The 20,150-nt window shown below is 38.5% G+C and overlaps 2 protein-coding genes across 3 annotated transcripts in view; one reads left to right on the top strand and one right to left on the bottom strand.

Annotated features, from left to right (window-relative positions):
• The window catches only part of rtf2 (replication termination factor 2), a 54,916-nt gene that overhangs the window by 19,383 nt on the left and 15,383 nt on the right, over window positions 1–20,150 (bottom strand). Inside the window, exon 5 of the mRNA XM_073061546.1 lies at window positions 19,834–19,912. Coding sequence (XP_072917647.1) covers window positions 19,834–19,912 — 79 coding nt within the window. The remainder of the gene's footprint in view (window positions 1–19,833; window positions 19,913–20,150) is intronic.
• Window positions 1–20,150, top strand: part of gcnt7 (glucosaminyl (N-acetyl) transferase family member 7) — a 50,936-nt gene that overhangs the window by 21,889 nt on the left and 8,897 nt on the right. Inside the window, exons 2-4 of one of the 2 annotated variants that reach the window (XM_073061545.1) lie at window positions 8,176–8,220; window positions 14,567–14,662; window positions 16,212–16,410. In XM_073061545.1, coding sequence (XP_072917646.1) covers window positions 8,176–8,220; window positions 14,567–14,662; window positions 16,212–16,408 — 338 coding nt within the window. In that variant the 3' untranslated portion in view covers window positions 16,409–16,410. Of the gene's footprint in view, window positions 1–8,175; window positions 9,174–14,566; window positions 14,663–16,211; window positions 16,411–20,150 lie in introns of both variants that reach the window. The other variant, XM_073061544.1, reaches the window with a different exon arrangement.

Below are 20,150 nucleotides of genomic sequence, written 5' to 3'. Positions count from 1 at the left end.
GAGGTCACAGTCTTAGAATTAGAGGGTACCCATTTAAAACAGAGATGAGGAGAAATTTTTTTAGCCAGAGGGTCATGAATTTATGGCATTCGTTGCCACATACAGCTGTGGAGGCCCAATCATTGAAGGCTTTTAAGGAAGAAATTGACAGGTATCTGATTAGTCAGGGTATCAAGGGATATGAGACAAAAAAACGGAAATTGGAACTAGACGGGAGAATAGTTTAGCTCATGGTGGAGTGGTGGAGCAGACTCGATGGGCCGAATGGCCTACTTCTGCTCCTTTGTCTTGTAATCTTGTGAATGTTGAATCTTCAAAATTCCATACATAACAATTGAACCTCTACAGCTGTCTGGTGTATTTTCATAACATAATCAAAAGATGTCAAACTACAAGAATTGCAGAAACGGTGCACATAAATAGAGTTACATATCTTGATGAAAAGCAGAGCAGCTTGAAGGGTCAGCTGGTGTCTTCCTATTTATGATCTTATGTAGAGCATAAATCCCTTCTTATAAAGATTCAATACATCAATAAAATAATTAATGGCTGGATAAAATTCAACAGGCTTATTAAATGTTATGTGAATTGAGGAAATTGAAAGAAAGGAGCTTCAGCTAAGAATTTTACTGAGAACATTGGGCATAGTAAACAAAATCTGTAAACCTGGATTCTGCACTTGACGAAAGAACAATGACTTCAGGATTTAATTTCTACCAAATGATTTTATATTTCTTTTCTTTTTCCAATATTTTTCTTAAGTTTCATATATACAAATACAGAATTCATAAGGATACTTATTATAAATCAAAATAAGATAGCACAAAATGCACTAAACATAAATCATACTGATACAATCATGGTATCTCATATTGATGATCAATCAAATAAAATAAATTGAATGATGAAATACAATAGTATGGTTAATTATTTAAAAAAATCTACATCCCCTACCAAAACAAAGCTGTTTGGTAAAAAAGAGATTAAAAAAGTACTTTACCATATAGTGTTTTATAATAGCCCAGATCTATATTTTAATAATAATTCAAAGATCTTTAAAATAGTTCAGAAAGGGTCCCTAATAACATTTGAAAATCTTGGTTAGAATCAGAAATCAAACAATGAATTTTCTCTAGATTTAAACATGGTAGGTACATAGGGCTTAGAAAAATAGAGGGCTTGTGCTAGGGAAATTCTAGGCAGTCTCTAGAGTAGGTTACATGGTCAGCACAACTTTGTGTGTCGAAGGGCCTGTAATAAGCTGTAAATTTCTATGTTCTATGACATAACATCACATAACCATTGAGCAAGTGTGGGGGGGGGGGGGCAATATCCTTCCACTTAAGAAAAATCGCCCTCCTAGCCATAAGAGAAATAAAAGCCAGTACCTGCAAATGAGAAGGCTCCAAAATTATAACTCTTTTCTCAACAGTACCAAATAAGGCAGTCTAAGGATTGGGCTTAAAACTAACTTTAAAAAGTACAGAAAAAGAAAATACATCTTGCCAATATTTTTCAAGGCTTGAACATGACCAAAACATATGAATTAATGACGCCTCTCCATTATTACGTCTGTCACAGTAAGGAGATATATATGCAATATAACGAGAGAGCTTGTCTTTAGACATATGAGCCCTATGTACTACTTTAAATTATAGGAGGGAATGATGAGCACATAATGATGAAGAATTAACCATTTTAAAAATAACTCTCCAGGTCTCAGCAGATAATGAAGTCTATAAATCCTTTACCCTTTATCCTTTTTTTAAAAAATTTATCTAAAGGAGCCATTCTCAATCTCAACAACAGACCATAAATATAAGATATTGAGCCATTTTCAAAAGGTTTCAAATTAAAAGATACATCTATTATGTTCTTATCTGGTCTAGTAGGAAATATATGTAGTTTAGATCTTAAAAAATCTCTAATCTGTACATATCGAAAAAAAGTGGGTATTTGATAGGTTATATTTCACTGAAAGCTGCTCAAAAGAAGAAAGATCCCCTCCAACAAACAGATCCTGAAATCGTTTACTGCCTAACCTATCCCAGTCTCTAAAAAACAGATCGGTCGTAGATGGTTTAAAAACAATTTTTTTAAACCATCTATGATTTTATATTTCTTAGCATTAACAGATCAGATCATCTATTCTGGGACCAACATGAAAGTGCCATCACAAAGAAGGTATGACAGCACCCCTACAGTCTTAGAGGTTGGCATATATTTGGAATGTCACCAAAAACTTTGACAAACTTCTCGATGCACAGTGGAGAGTTTCCTACCTGGTTGCATCATGGCCTGATATGGAAACACCAATGTCCAGGAATGTTAAACAACTACAGACTGCGGTAGATACAGCTCAGATCATCACAGGGAAAGCCCTCCTCACCACTTACATTTACATGACGTGCTGCTTCCATCAAAGATCTGCACCATCCAGGCCATGCTCTCTTCTCACTACCTCTATCGGGCAGATGGTACAGAAACCTTGGGCCCCACACTACCAGGTTCTGGAACAATTATCACTCTACAACCATCAGGCTCCTCAACTGGTGTGGAGACCTTTTCACAACTCTGATCTAATTCTATGGCCTACAAACTGACTTTCAAGGATTCTTTACAATTCGCATACATTACAACTCATGTTCTCTGCATTCCCCCCCACCCCACAGTGTCTTCTTTTACACATTGTTTGTCAGTCTTTGTTTATGTATAGTTATTGCATTTCATTTTATCCCTGTAAATGCCTGAAAGAAAATGAATCAAATAGTAGTAGAATCTCAAGGTTGTGAGCTAAAAGCTATGTCAGCACAGGAGATGAGGCAACATTTATGGGATCTCCAGTACAATCTTTGCTGATTTGATTTAAAAAAAATCACATTTCACTGTACACTTCAATGCACATGTGACAAAAAAGTTAAGCTATGAAAATGGTAACATATGCATATTTTGATAATACATTTACTTCGAAATTTGGTTTGTGGAGTATATTTCAAGTACCTTCAGAGAAAAAATAATAATGCTGTAGGCTTTGTGAATTTTCTCATTGTTAAAATAATGTAAGATTCAGTATATTGCCACATTGTTGGATAAAACCCAAACTACATTTTGACAACTCTCCCTCAGCTAATGGCAGTCGAGACAGGTTGCGAAAACCAGATTACTGCATTTTGTTAACATTACAATGATATGTAGGATCCTGCTGTGTATAGCCTAGCCCTGCAGTTTCTTTATAACGCAACTACATTTTTTTTAAAAAATCAGTCGCTGCAAATCTCTACATAAAGGAAAATGCATCCCTTCCTTTCTTAACCAACTTAATCAACTTTCTATGCTTCCTTGATTAAAGTATATTTCTGTTCGACAACCACATTCATTTCAGTGGTTCATTTCCCCTTCCTATTTTGATAGGGTATTAACAAAAGCACATCTCTTTCTCAGCGAACATCTAACTCCAGTTCCAGATGCAACATCAAATTTATAGTGATTCACCAAAGCTGCCTCTGCAAGTGACCTTTCTCTTCCCAAATTCATCCATATTCAGTGCTGACAATTCTGAGCTCAAGAGATTCTACAGATGCTGGAAATCCAGAGAATCATACAAAATGCTGGAGGACTCAGCAGATCAGGCAGCAAATGAATAAAAAAGTCAAAGTTTTAGGCTGAGACCCTTCTTCAGGACTGGAAAGGAAGGGGGAATAAATATGTCAGAATAAAAAGGGGGGGGGGAAGAGGGGAAGGAAGACTAGCTGGGTGATAGGTGAAGACAGGTGGGTGGGAAAGGCAAAGGGCTAGAGAAGAAGGAATCTGATAGAGGAGAGTGGAACACGGGAGAAAGGGAAGGAGAGGGACTGGGGGAGGTAATAGGAAGGTAAGGAGAGAGGTAGGAGGCTAGAGTGGGGAATGGAAGAGAGAAAGGGGAGGAAAAAATTCTGGGTTTTAACTTCCAATTAACAACCAGTCCTATTCAACATATGAATCAGAAGGGTGCAGTCCCCTATAGCCAACTCTGAAACAGGCACCGCACAATATGATTGTGGATGATCAGCCATGGTCACAATAAATGGCGGTGCTGGCTCAAAGGGCCGAATGGCCTACTCCTGCACCTATTGTCTATAATCCCAATTAGTGGTATTCTCTGCAATCTTTATTAAATGGCTAGAAATGGCAACTGCTTCTGTTGGAAATAAATATATGCAGAATCCATGTTCTCCAAGCACTTACTATACTGTTCCCCCATTACTAGAACTTCAATTGCACACACAGAATTTAATGATAAAGTTTTTCATAAACTACTAACGAACTTATAACTTAAACAGTACTCAAGAGTTAATTGGCGTCTTCCATCTAGAAAAAGAAATTTTAATGTATCAATCTTCATTGTGTGGAGATCTTCAAGACAATATACAGATTTCATATTACCATAACCCCAATCTCAACCTATTAAAGTGCACCGTGTTTCCAATCTAGTCAGGCAATAGTTCATATATGTCAAACTCAAGGCCCGCGGGCCAAATCCGGCCCGCGGTGGAATTATCTTTGGCCCGCGAGATAATATCTAATTACTATTAAAGCTGGCCCCAGTAATCGAAGTGCCTATGGCGTATGATATGGCTAATGCTGAGTTTATTCAGGTACCAGGTTTTCAGGGTTTTTAGTGTTTATTCGGCAGTCTTCTTCATAAGAAATGGAATTTGTAAAGTGAAACACTTTGTAGTTATAGCAGAGACTGAGACACATGAGAGCAGGCTGAAAAAACGGAGGCAACGAAAGCTGCGTTCGCACGCATCCGACTGATCCGGCCCGCATGAAGCTGCATTTTGCTCAATCCGGCCCGTGACCTAAAATGAGTTTGACACCCCTGCAATAGTTGAAAGCAAAGATCAATACCTTGGATGGGAAGTGCTGAAGGAATTCCATGCTACTTAAATTAGAAGCGAGTTATTAATTTTCTGTTAAGTTTACAGCACATCAGAACTCAGCATCTGTTCCAAGACCCTTCACCAGAATTTTTCTACCATGCAGCTGCCTTGGCCCTTTCAACACTGTAAGGTACAAGAGAAACTGCTGTTCAAATGACTTTGGCTGCAATGTCAATGAATTTCCAGAACGTATTACAGATATTAACCACAGTCTGCCAATGACAGTTGCCCATCATGCCCAATAGGGATGCTATTAAAACTGACTGCTTTGTACTACCAGCTGTATTCAACCTAGTAGGTAGTGAGGTTTACATCACACTTCCTGCCTCGAACTTTGTATGTGATGGAGAAAGTTGAAGGGAACAGGAGATGAGCCACTCACTACTCTTAGAATCAGTGTTGGCATTAACAGTTTAACTTTTTTTTTTTCTTTTTTTGCTTCTTTTTTCTTCTTCATTAGCTATTAGATTAGTAGTTTAGTCAATTTTGCAAACTTTTTTTTCTGTTTTTTTTTATATCATATATTATGAAATACCTAGATTTACCTTGTTCATACATATACTGTATGGTCCATGTTTTGGGAAAACTCATTTATACTGTAATCATTGCTTATGTATTCTTTCATGTGTAATGGGAATTTGTATGTTTGTAATCCCTTTATTAATATATCAATTGTATTTTGTTCATAATATTATTAATACTAATAAAGAGATTGAAAAAGAACAGTTTAACTTATTAATCAGTGACAATTTAAGGATCAACTTACAGAAAGAGTGAATGAATTTAGCTTGACATGTTGAAGTCTAGAATCCAGAAGCACAACAAACAGAATTTGATGTTGGAGAGGACAAAAACAATGTGTTTGTAAAACTAGCCTTAAAGTTGCCAAGCTTAAAAGACAATGGAAAAAAAATGTAAGTGATCAGAATGGGTTGCCACTTTTGTAGAGTCGGATACAAATTTAGATTAAAAATCCACTAATTGACCCATTCAGTGGTAAGGAAGCAAATATTGTGGCAGATCCAGAAATGATGGTTTCAGTGTTTTTGTAAAATTCAAGCCTTCACAACTGGACAAGAGAAAGACAGTACAAAGGCAGTCCAGGAGCTAAGAAAAACAGTATATAAAATGATCATACAAACTACCAGCAGCGAATAAGCTACACAACCATGCCAAGTTAGTCTCACAGTGCTAACTAACAATGGTGTTACTGGACATAGATGTTGGAGAAAGATGGTGCTGTCCACTATTCTAAAACCTCTGATTATTGACTACAGGAAGAGGAAACCCGAGGTCCATGAACCAGTCATCATCAGAGATCAGAGGTGCAGAGGGTTAGCCAGCAACTTTAAATTCCTCAGTATTAACATTTCAGAGGACCTGCCCTGAGTCCAGCACATAGGTGCAATACAAAGAAGGCACAACAGCTCCTCTTCTTTGTCAACGTTTTAGATGACATGCTGAATCTTTGCAAGTTTCTAATGAACTTCTAAAGATGTGTGGCGAAGAATATACTAGCTGATTGCATCATGGCCTAGAATGGAAACATCAATGCTGTTGAATGGAAAAGCCTATATAACATAGGGCATACAGCCCACTCCATCAAAGATAAAGCCCTCCCCACCAATAAGCACTGGCACAGGAAAGCAGCACCCATCATGAAGGACCATATAAGGTGACAAATACATATGTACTTAATGAGAAGGGATACTACCTCTGAAACAGTATCAGGTTTATAATCACTGACTTGTGTTGTGAAGTTTGGTGTTTTGTTAACAGAGAGAATGTAATTTATAACATTGGGGGGGGGGAGAGAGACTATTTTATTGCCATGAATATAATGCAAATTATATCTGACGATTTTAAATACACAATTGTGGCACAAATGGACACAAAGGCAGGAGTCAACAACACACTGTAGAGTCAATTCCCAAGGTTCTATATTATATTCTCCAACTTAAGATAATTCCCTTTTTTTTGTTCATATCAGGGCAAACTATTTTTACCTCCTTCCACCATAATCCCCAAACTCAATTTCCCCACCATTTTTAATTGATATATTTTGACCTCCCGGGCATGCTTTATTTCCATATCAGACAAATCCCCTTGTTCCAACCAATCTTTTCTGAACCTGGACTACTTGATTCCCTCTCAGGTCTAATGAATGCCTGAAACTTTAACAACTTCTTTTCTTAGTCTGACCTGCTGAGTTGAGTTTCAGATTTCAAATTCTAATTATTTGATTTTTAAGTAACTGTTTTGCTGCTTTGCCTCCAAAAATGAACAGAACAAAGTCACAACCATTTTTAATAGTCCTACTATTGATGGACCCTTCGTTCAGTCATTTTATTTTGCAAACATTTATTCAAAAAGGCACACTTTGCATAAATGTGCAACATTAAACCTGTTGCAATAATTATTGTCAATTACCAGGACATTTTCAGTCTGCCATTTATCTTCGTGAAAAAGAACGAAGTTGATGATTCTAAACTCTGCATTTTACAGATCCTTCCATTTTGATAATGCTGGTCTGGTGTTCAATAAAAGTTAGAATATGCAATACAACTTTTTTGTAATGAGGCTGCTTGGTGGAATTGGCGTTTATGCAACAAATTAATCTTCTTCAAACGTACTTGATCTCTGTGTAAATATCCTTTAACCCACCCCCCCCCCCCCACTCCCATAGCCTCTCTGAAAAACAGCTCTTTGAAGATAAGACTCCTTTACCTATTGACGAATTTCCAATCAGCACTCACATACTTGTAGAAATTGAAAAGGATGCCTTTTGACTTGAAATTAGCAATCTTTCTATAAGGAGCCTCAAAACTCAATTTCTTTGAAATTAGTAAAGAATCAAAGTAGGTTTGTAATAAAATCCATAGTCTACTTTAAACATACAGGCAAAGACTCTTCTTTAAAAGTTAATCATTTTCTCCATTTTGTCAACACTGGTTGAGATGGTTATAGTTAATAATAAGATATTAGCATAACAATATAAGATAAGAATATAGTTAATAATATGACAATAGGACAATGGATTATTAGTTTCTTAAATGAAAAACCACAGCAATTTTATAGATCTTCTGAAATACTTAGCCATTAGGCAGCAATCTCAGTGAGAAAGTTTCATTTCAGATGTTCATTGCTGTACTATAGCGTTTTGCTTGTAGGAAAACTTCTGGTTATATTTTATGCAAACTTTGAAAACAAATATTAATTCTGGTTTTGTTAACCTAGCTGTTACTCTTTGCAGATAAATGGACATGGACAGGAAAACTAAAAGCTCAAGTACTGCATGGTGTGAGACACAAGACTAAAATTCTAACATGAACAAAATTAAGTATTTTTTGATTTCACTCCCTGCTTTCACACTGATGTACATTGTAATTTCTTATACTGTGAAACCTATTGAACAACCTGAACAACAGAGCTGCACCAAGTATTGCCCTGAAATTTTACAAGGCAAAGAAACAGCATTACAGGCTGGAGAACAGTGTGAAAAAGAGAAACTAAAATTATTTGACATTCAAATTCCAATCAGTTGTTCCAAAATGAAACTTGAACTTAACTTCATAACAAGTTCTCTGTCAGAAGAAGAAGCTAACTATCCTCTAGCTTATATTATTACTATCCACAAAGAATTTGAAATGTTTGTAAAACTATTGCGAGCAATTTATAGGCCAGAGAATGTGTACTGCATCCATATTGATCAAAAGTCATCAAAAGATTACCAAAGAAAAGTAAAGAGCTTGGCTGACTGCTTTAATAACATCTTTCTGGCTTCAAAAATGGAACATGTTGTTTATGGTGGATTCTCACGCCTACAGGCTGATATAAATTGCATGAAAGATCTCGTAAACACAACAGTTGCATGGAAGGCAGTTATCAATCTCTGTGGACAAGACTTTCCAATAAAAACTAATAAGGAAATTATCTGGTATATAAAGCACAAATGGAGGGGCAAGAACATTACACCTGGAATACAACAACCATGGTATATGAAATACAGGACAGAGTACAGTTACAAAGAGAAGATAAAAGAAGGTGAAGCCAAAATTTACCAGCTTAATCAGACAAAAGATGCACCACCTATGGGTCTCACCATTTATTTTGGAACTGCATACTACATGCTTACGAGACAATTTGTGAAATTTGTACTGGAAGATGAACGTGCAATCACACTTCTTGAGTGGTCTCGTGATACATACAGCCCTGATGAACATTACTGGGTGACACTGAATCGCTTAAATGGTAAGCTCAGTAAAGTTATGTGAACTTAGAAGCCATAAAGGGAAAGGCATCTCATAATTCACATTGAAGATTTAAAAAAAGTCAAACCTCCTGTTCCAACCAGGAAGAAAGTCCAGTTTATTTCAACAAAAATGACTGCTGTTTCTCATCTATAAGAAGTGACCAATAGGAAGTTAAAAGTTAAATCTTTCAAGATGCAAGCTTAAACTTTCCAAGTCTGCACCAAATGTGAAGCAGGTTGCATCACATTACAGAATTAATTTGGCTTTTATGTGGCAAAACCCATCACCACAATCTCAAATTTTATTTCAGTCAATTTGAAACAAAGTTTTGTTTTTAAATCTTGTTGAGGGAACTATTCTCCCATCATATAAAAAGTGATTAAGGAGACAATGTACAGAAATTTATTTAACTTGTACAGAGCTGATGCATGATTACCAAAACAAAACTCCAGAGCTTGATGTTAGTCCGCTGTATGTTTTGGGTGTCTATAGGAAATCTGTTTTCAATGTAAATAGACTCAAACTTTTCATTTTCAAAAACATTTCAAATTAAGAAAACAAGGAAGATCAACTTCCAGATTTGGTCTAGAAATGTATGGATGTGTAATGTAGCTTAATCTGAAATACTTACACCAGGGTGATTAAAGTGAGCACATATCTGTCAGGGAAACATCTAACGCATGGGGAAAAAAGTAGAAAGATTTTTATCTCTTCCGACTATGCTTTTTTCTGAAAGCAACAATCTATTAGAATCATGCATTTTTACAAACTACCTTTAAAGAACTACACTGGTATTTAATTCACTTCTGATCCTCTCCACCAGTATTGACTAGAGGTTGCAATAATTCCTCCCAGACTCTTTTTTGTGTGGTTTGATGGTGACTGACACATGATGATCAATGCCAATACAAACCCAAATCACTGTTCATTCCATTGGGTGCACTGCCAAGGTAAGGCCAAATTCAAACTAAAGGAAAGGAATCTCATATTCTGCCTGGTTAATGTAAAACCTCTCAGCATGGACATGACATTCTCTAACTCTAGGTAACTTGCTTACCTTGTTCTTTACTCATCCCCTTTTGATATACCCAGGTCCTCTCACACCCATCCTTCCTTCCAAAGCCCTAGCCTCCTATCATCTAATCTTGTTTACCCTAGTGCCATCTGCCCATCATCCACACTCCTCCCACCCTGTCCTCTCCACCCATCTCCTCAATATTTCTATCTGTTCCTCCACCCATCTCCTCAATGCTTCAATGCTCTAACTTATTTTCTTAAAGATTGCCCCAACCTCCCCTTTACCGTCTTACACTGGCGTTCTCCCCTATATTCTTTCATTCTAAGGATCTGAATTGCAAGGTTAACTCGCTATTTCTCTGCACAGTGCTGCCTAACCCATTGAGCTCCTCCATCTGCCTGACATTTTTCCCTTAATGTTAACTGCCTCAGCAGTAATACTGTCAATAAAGTTTGCATCCAATAAAGATGGTATTAGTAAAAGGTGATCAAAAGACCTAGAAGATTAGTCACAAAAACCACTTCAGTTCATAGGGAAAGAAAAAGAAAGCTAGCACTCTGATTCAGCCAGCCCAAATGTCATCTAAGAAGCACCGAAATGTCTTTTGACTCAACTTTTCTCCAAAACTGCCCTCAGCAATCCATGAAGCCATTCCTTTAGGAAGAGGGTGATTATGATTGGGGCATGGGGGGCTTGCAACAAAGTATATATTTAAATACTGCTGTACGTTGTGATTGAAAGTAGATTGGGAAGAGGGGAATTGCTCAATATTATTCCCATTTCAAGTCCTTCATCCTTCTGATTTAATTGTGAACACAGACAACTTAATACCATTTTCTATACGCAGATAACTATCTATTTGGGAACAGTATTGAACGCAATTAAGATTATATGGACAGCAACAATTGAAAAATTTCATGAATATACTTCCCAAAATGATGGGAATGTGGAATCTGGCAGATCAAAAGTAATCTGGTGTGGAAATATGGTGCCTGATATAGCCCTGACAGGCCAAGCTTCTTTTAAAAGAACTTAAGTTCACAAGGACTATGAATTGCATATGATTTGTACACTAGCTCAAAATAATCCGCCATTTCCTCCCATGCTGACCAGCCCACTCATCCTCCACTACACTAAACCTGCGCGAATCACTGCAGCATTTGGTGATCCTTTGATCTGTCTCAGAGACCGATGTCAGAACATCTTTCACAAAGGTGAACCCTCACAGGACATCAGGCCCTGGTGCTGCTCTGAAAACCTGTGCCAACCAACTCGTGGGAATGTTCAAGGATATCTTCAGCCTCTCCCTGCTGCAGTTGGAGATTTCCACTGGCTTTAAAATAGTACTAGTGACGAGCAAGAACAGGGTAGGCAACTTCAACGACTAACACCCAGTAGCACTTGCATATAGATAGATAGATAGATACTTTATTCATCCCCATGGGGAAATTCAACTTTTTTCCAATGTCCCAAACACTTGTTGTAGCAAAACTAATTACATACAATACTTAACTCAGTAAAAAAATATGATATGCATCTAAATCACTATCTCAAAAAGCATTAATAATAGCTTTTAAAAAGTTCTTAAGTCCTGGCGGTAGAATTGTAAAGCCTAATGGTATTGGGGAGTATTGACCTCTTCATCCTGTCTGAGGAGCATTGCATCGATAGTAACCTGTCGCTGAAACTGCTTCTCTGTCTCTGGATGGTGCTATGTAGAGGATGTTCAGAGTTATCCATAATTGACCGTAGCCTACTCAGCGCCCTTCGCTCAGCTACCGATGTTAAACATCAGCGAACTTTTGCACATGACAGGACTCCGAGTTATATTGGAAGTCTGATGTGTACAAGGTGAACAGGACCGGAGAGAGTACGGTTCCCTGCGGCGCCCCTGTGCTGCTTACCACCGTGTCAGACCTACAGTCTCCCAACCGCACATACTGAGGTCTATCTGTCAAGTAGTCCACTATCCAATCCACCATGTGAGAGTCTACTCCCATCTCCGTTAGTTTGTGCCTTAAGATCTTGGGCTGGATGGTGTTAAAGGCACTAGAGAAGTCAAGGAATGTAATCCTCACAGCACAACTGACCCCATCTAGGTGAGAGAGTGATTTGTGCAGCAAATACATGATAGCATCCTCCACTCCCACCTTCTCCTTATATGCAAACTGAAGAGGATCCTGGGCGTGCCTGGTTTGTGGCCTCAGATTCTGTATTATCAGCCACTCCATGGTCTTCATCACGTGTGACGTCAAGGCAACAGGTCTGAAGTCATTCAACTCCTTTGGTTGTGGTTTCTTTGGTACCGGGACAATACAGGATGTTTTCCACTGTCTGGGTACTCTTCTCTGCTCCAGGCTCATGTTGAAGATGCGCTGTAGTGGTTCTCCCAGCTCAGTCGCACAGGCCCTCAGTAATCGTGGAGAAACTCCATCCGGTCCAGCCGCCTTGCTGGTACAGATCTTCCTCAGTTGACCTTCCACCTGTGCAGCCGTAATCCTGGGCGTGGGCAAGGTCTCCTGTGAGTGGCTATTTTCCTGTGAGGGAAGTAAGCCTGGTGTGGATTTCTGCGGTGAGGATGAGATTGAGCTGTCGAACCTGTTGAAGAAGTTGTTCAGCTGGTTCGCTTTCTCCACATCTCCACTTATGTTCGCCCCCCGCTTTGCACCGCATCCGGTGATGATCTTCATCCCATCCCACACCTCCTTCATGCTTTTTTTCTGCAGCTTTTGTTCTAGCTTACTGTAATGTTCTACTGTAATGAAGTGCTTTGAGAGGCTGATAATGGCTAGAATCAACTCCTGCCTAAGCAAGGACCTGCTTTTCCCTTTCATCACTATAGGTCAACAACAGATGCAATTTCACTGTCTCACCACTTGGCCTTGGATCACCTGGACAACAGCAATATCTACGTCAGGCTGCTGTTTATTGATTACAGCACAGCTTTCAACACCATCATACACTCTGTGCTAATCAACAAGCTCCAAAACCTGGTCCTCTGAACCTTCTTCTGTAACTGGATCCTTGACTTCCTTACCAAGAGGCCACAGTCTCTGTGGATTGGAAATAACATCTCCTTGCTGACAATCAACACTGGAACTCCTCGAGGATGTGTGTCCACTGTCTGCTCGACTCTCTCAACACCCACAATTATGTCTATTGTTGGCAGAATTTCAGATGATCATGAGGAGGCATACAGGACAAATAAGCTGGTTGAGTGGTGTTGCAGCAACAATCCTGCACTCAGTGTCAGCAAGACCAAAGAATTGATTGTGAACGTCAGGAAGGGGAAGTCAAGGGAATACACATCTGTCCTCAGTGAGGGATGAGAAGTGGAAAGGCTGAGCAGTTTCAAGTTCCTAGCAGTCAACATTTTGGAGGATCTATCCTGAATCCAACAAATTGATGTGATTACAAAGAGGGCACGACAGTGACTATATTCATTAGGAGTCTGAGGAGAATTGGCCTGTCACCAAAGATACTGGCAAATTTCTACAGATGTATCATGGAGAGCATTCTAACTGGTTGTATCACCATCTGTTATAAAGGGATCACCGCACAGGATTTTTTGAAAAAGCTTCAGAAGGTTGTAAACTCAGCCAGCTTCAAAGGCACTAATCTCTTCATCATCTACTCAACCTTCAAAAGGCAATGCCTCAAAAACACAGCATCCATCATTAAGGAGCAGGACAGCCCTCTTCTCATTGGTACCATCAAGGTGGTACAGGAGCCTGAAAACACACACACTCAACAATATGTAATCTTAAGTAAATGGTGTTTGACAATTATTCCCTGGGTCTGAACCTAAAGTCCTCTGGTAGAGAGGCAGATCGACATGCCAAAGACATGCTAGTTAGTAAGTTAAATGGCCAAACATTCAGAAGGAAGGAGACTGATGGGTATAGGTGAGGAAAAATGGGATCAATGCAGATGGGCGCTTAAGGATGGACAGCTGGTCAAAAATCCTTCTTCCATGTCGCATAACATGTCCCAATTTCCTGATCCGCCTCCAGGAACTAGGAGGTTCTCCAAGGATTCTAACCCCACCCCCCACAAACCAAATCCCTCCTCGCCCACAACCTAGATGCTGCTCTCCTTTGTATGCTTCACAATGGTAATAGCAAGTGAATAGCATGCTTCAATGGGTACCAATGAACTCCTCTGCCACGAAGTTTGCTTTATCAATGGGACACATTTTGCTTTCACACAAATTTTTCCAGTTATTTCGGGAGTACATATGATAGAAAGAAAGATACCGATCAAAGATCTCAGCACAAAATATCGACTGCTTATTCCCTTCCATAGATGCTGCCTGACCTACTGAATTGCTTCAATATTGTACATAGCTCTATAATGTTTCTTTTTCTTCCAAGATGCACCTAATACGACCCCAAATCTTACATGGGATGGTGACATTCGAGCAGTTGTATGGGCACCTTCTGTTGGACCTGCACTTGATGGTTGCCATGGTAAGCAGAAGAAAATATATACATTTGATACTTTCTCCCCACCCCCCCCCCCACCCTTCAGAATACATTATCTGTGTGAGTGTGTATGTGTGCCGGCTCACATTACACCCATCTTATGTATAGTGTCAAGAAGCCATAGGGAAAGAGAGGTGTGCAGGCAAGCCAGAACAAGAGAGAGAAGACAACGGTCATTCCAACTAATTTGAAAGTTACCAAGCTCGGTACACTAAAGATCATCTATAATCTTGTCTTACTCTTAAAAAAAACTTTCAAATATTTTACAATCTGACTGCAACCTACCCGTTAGATTAGAGACAAGATTTTGACAAGTCATTTTCTTCCTGCTTTTTTTTTGCCTTTCACTTTTCTGAAGTCTATTTCTGTAATCATTCAGTATCCCCTCATACTGATAGGCATATACTGTATCAATATTTTTCCCTTCTGAGTAAAGTCCTAAATACTTCATTCCTCTATAGGCAAAAATTGGCTGAAGCAAGCTGTGGAATACAAGATAGTAAACATAAGAAAACAGAAATTAAGAAAGTCTTTCAGTTGACAGTTGGATGACTTGCAGAAATAGGCAATTCTGATAAAGAGAAAGTTAATCAGTTGAAGTGTAGAAGCCAGAGTTCAGAAAGCTGTAACATGCCCAGACAGAAAATGGAAGCTGCTCTTCAAGCTTGCCTTGGGCTTTATCACAACTCTGGAAGAACTGTTATATTAGCTTAATTTATTCCTATTCTTTAGCACAGCCTGGCACATTAGTTCTAGTGAAGAGACCTACTATTCACTATACTTTATTCCCTTTGCACTAGCAATATCAAACTGCTGTAATTATCCCATTGACTGGAACAACAAACCTACAACAATCCTACCCTCACTGTATCACTGATACTTGCTCTGACCCATTTATCCTCCCCTCACTTTCTCTGCAAAATGAAACTGACTTGTTTTTAAACACAAGAGATTCTATAAATGCTGGAAATCCAGAGCAACATACACAAAATACTGCAGGAACTTAGCAGGTCTTCAGACAAGAGTCCTATGAAGGGTCTCAGCCCAAAATGTCAACTGTTTATTCATTTCCATAGATGCTGCCTGACAATGCTTGTCATTTTGAGACTTAATTTTATCTTTTTTACCTCAGCACAATGAAGGGATAAACCATGCCTCTTTCCACAAATATTTCTGATCTTTAATGCTTCAAGTATTTTGTATTTCAGATTTCCAGCATCTTCTATTTTTTGTTTTCTGATTTCCTTAAATGTACTGCTACTCAGGACTAACAACAAACTCATAGCTTTAGTTACAGTGCTACACCTACTGTACAGAGGAAAGCAATAGTGGAAATTTTGCTTTAAAAATGAAATTTAAGTATCAAAGACTTCAAAAGTCAAGGAGGAACTTCACACATAAATGCAATATTGCCCAGTGCAAGGCTCTCTATTGGAGAACTGCACAGCAAAATAAGATGATGCCTAACTGTAAATAATGTTTATTCCAAGTCTCAGCTTTACTTTAACTAGATGATCTGCACTGTATTTTTCAGGACATTACACTAATGACATTTGTGTGTATGGCCTAAGAAATCTAAAATGGATCATTCAACAGCCAGACTTGTTTGCCAATAAGTTTGAACAAACGACAAGCCCTCTCACGGTAGCATGCATGGAGCAATGGCACAGGGAATGTGTACTCAATCAAACATCAGAAATCATACAGCCACACTGGCACTTGAAGGATTAAAGGTACTTAGTATTGAAAATAGTTCCAATTATTGAGAATGCATTTGATCAAAAATTCCAAAGGCAGCTGTCTCATTCATCAATTCTGGGGGGGGGGGGGGGGGGGAAGCATGAGGGAATATGCAGCTAAAGCCAGAGGTTCAGAGCACAGGCTGATACAGACCAAGTGTGTTAACATGGGGGAGAAAATTCACTGTGTTTTACTTCCTGCCTCCTTTAGGCGCACCAAGTTCACTAGAAAATTATACTATATGCCGTTGCATCCTGATGCTTTTTGTAATCCAATGATTCTTCTGAAGTCAGGATGAGGCATAAAACTTGATGCTTAAGATTGTTTTATTACATTTTACAAGAGCAAAGAAGATGAGAGACAATGAAAAGAGGGATTAAAAGTAGTGTGGTCTTCTCATACCAAACCACTGAGAAAAGAAAATTTTATTGTTAAGTTAACCAAATAACATAGACAGATTCAATGTGACACCCGCCACTGAAACCAAGAAGTTTCCAAAAAATATAGTGGTAATGCAATCACTGGAAAACTCACTGCATAATCACATGTGTTGTATATAGGTGATAATATAAAAATACAAACAAGCATTACAAAGTTCAACTACAAAAAATAGCAATTCTTCAACCTAATCCAGGATATGAACACCCAACATGTGTACACCCTATTCTTAAGAGACAAGTCTTGGGAAGACTGTTGAATCTCTGTGCTGCAGACATTCTGAGGGGTTGGAACTAAAGAGGGCGCTTCCCTATGTCTTCACACCATCAACACCCCATCTCCCCTTTAAACCACAACAATTGGTGACTGGATTAAACCGAGCAGAATGAGAAGTGCTGAGCTGGCTCCCTCACTGTATGAGTAAAGTCAGCTTGTGCCTACCCACTCTCACAGCACAGCTCTTTCTGTGATTCCCTCCTGCACACTGTTTTTCCATTTCCAATTAACAGAAGTCCAGGTGCAACATGTTAAAAAAAAAGACGCAGTAATTTACTGGAGGAACTTCATAGGTAAGCAGCATCTGTGGGGGGGAAGAAGAACTACTGTTGGAGCGTCAGACTGAAACTCTGCATCACGTCCCAAACATTGAAAACTCCTTTTCTCGCAAAGACTCTGCTCAGTCTACTGATTTCCTCCAACAGAATGTTTGTTACTCCAGACTGACTCTGTAGTCTCGCCTGTCTCCACTGAAACAACAGTGCACTTTGGTATCAATAGGAGTTACATTCATTTGCCCAGAAAATCCACCATAGCCAAAGGCATATGAGTGCAAGATTATCAGTTTTATTTTACATACAGAGGAACAATAATAGAAAGCAAAGCTCTGCACTGTATACTCTGCCAAGGCTTTTAGCCAAATATCCAGCTTTGTCTTGTGATTCAGCAGTTTTGATTGAAGAAATGATGAAAACTGAAAAATATATTTTGGTCAACTGATATGCCAGCTCCTCAGAAATCCTTTAAAATATTTTTCAGTGCTATCTTTGCTGATAGATTAGTCAATTAGATTTTTGTTCACAAGGTCAAGGGGTTCTTATAGAAACTTACAAAATTATAAGAGTGCTGGCCAGACCAACTGCAGGAAGGGTGTTCCCAACAGGTGGGAAGTCCAGGACAGAGAGTCATAATCCTGAAGGGATGAAGGGAACCAAAGTGACCAAGGTTAAGACAAAGAGGAGAAATTTCTGTTCCCAGAGGGCAAAGATAATGTGAAATTCTCAACAGAAAGATGGCTTTTTTAAAATTTCCTATATCATTTCCATCCAATATGGATAGCCTCCAGTTAATACTCTTCACCTCGTGAAAAGATTCTTAAGATACAAAATACAGCATCAAAATTAAAGATTCCCTTTCCCAAAGAAATAAGCTTTGTACCGCAATCACATCTTGAAATAATATACATAATTTACATATCAACCTTTAATTAATTCTGCAAGCCATGTTTTGAGGTTTCTTGTAACTTAACCTATAAATATATAGTATTAATTTGTTAAATCATAATGCACTGCCTCCAAAATCAAATATCCCTCTGTATGCATGATGCAAAACCTAACTTTGAACCCCAGTTACTGTCTGCCCAAACAATATATTTTTGTATTCCATCTTGAAATTAAGACAGACATTGGTCATTTTTCACTAGAATTTAGTATTTGGTAAATAGAGAGAAAAAAAATCAAATATTTTGAATTAGAAGCAGGAAACCATATATCAGGCTTGTCTAACATCTGTCACAGGGAAAATGTTTGAAGCTATTTTTGAAAGTATAGTAGCGCCCTTACAAAGTAATTATGTAAAGTCATCATGTTTTGGGATAGGGAAATCTCATCTGATCAATGGAATTTTTTAATAACAATTTGTACCATGGATAAAAGATAGATAACTAGATTTCCAGAAGGCATCTGGCAAGGCTTGCCAAGTTATTGTGGAAGATACCTGCTCATGATATAGGAACTAACATATTGGCCTAGAACAAGGATTCCCAACCTGGGTCCACAGACCACGTGCTGAATGGTTTCAGTCCGTGGCATGTAAAAGTTTGGGAACTCCTGGCCTAGAAGAATAACTGCCTAACAGCAAACAAGCATAATTGTACTTTTTTCTGTTTGGCAAGATGCAACGAAGTAATGTGCCACCGGGATCGGAGCTGAGGCTTCGTCTGTTAACAACTTATATAAATGTGTTGAAAGAAAGTATTGAAGGTGTGGCTCCTAAATTTGCAGATGACACAAAGATTGAATAGGAAAGTAGTGGAGGGGACTCAAGGCATTTACAAAGGCACATAGAAAGGTTAAGTGAATGGGCAAGGATCTGGCAAATTGAAACATTAAGCTTTGGAAGGAAAATTTGGAAAAGGAAGCATTATCTAAATGATGAGAAAATACAAATGAATCTTGGTGCTTCAGTGCATAATTTGCAGATGATAGGGAGGCACACAGATGCCTTCTAGATTAGAACAGATGAAGTGGTGCAGATATGAAAGGCTAGTCTCAGAAAAGAAAGATGGGGATAAAAACAGGACCAATGAGCCAGACAACATTGCAGAGAACTGCTGTCGGCCTGTAAACATGGGACATGGTTAGTGGGGATGCAGTGTTGGCTGCATTGGATGAGAAGGTACAGCAGAATAGAAAGGCATAATCAGTACTAGGGTATGATCAAGATAATCTCAGTTACTGAATGCTGACAATGTGGAATCAAGTGGAAATTAAGAAACTGAAGCAACAGTAATCTGAGAATCTAAAATTATACATACCAATGGAGAGAGATAGAAGTAAGGATCAACTAGTTGAAAATTTAACAAACAGAATGGAGCCTCTTAGAAGGTTACAATGAATATTCCTTTCCGCATTTATGAATATTTTACAGATTTGTTGTACACATTCAACATATTTGTTAGAATATGACTTTCAATTACTTACCTTGTGGCAAACTTGAGTTTTTATTTCTTTCATAGCACGGTCCGAGAAGACACAGCCACAAGCACGAAGGTAGCAAAATCTATCAGGAAATCAGTCAGATTACAAACTGCAGCCATGACTAATTGCAATGTTTTAATAACATTAAGTTATTGCAAATTCTGGTTTTAAATAAATTATCTTTAAAATGATTGACAAAAGATCCTCCAAGTGAACCTTTCCACCTTTGATGGAAAAGAAACACATAAATCCCATGAACTTGAAAAGGATGACATACCAAATCAAATAACAATCCATGAAAGGGAAGAGAGCCTCATGAT

Source organism: Hemitrygon akajei, chromosome 11 (assembly GCF_048418815.1).
Source record: "Hemitrygon akajei chromosome 11, sHemAka1.3, whole genome shotgun sequence".
NCBI lineage: Eukaryota > Metazoa > Chordata > Chondrichthyes > Myliobatiformes > Dasyatidae > Hemitrygon > Hemitrygon akajei.
The sequence above is the reverse complement of the archived record's forward strand: the minus strand, read 5'-3'. Positions and strand labels throughout refer to the sequence as shown.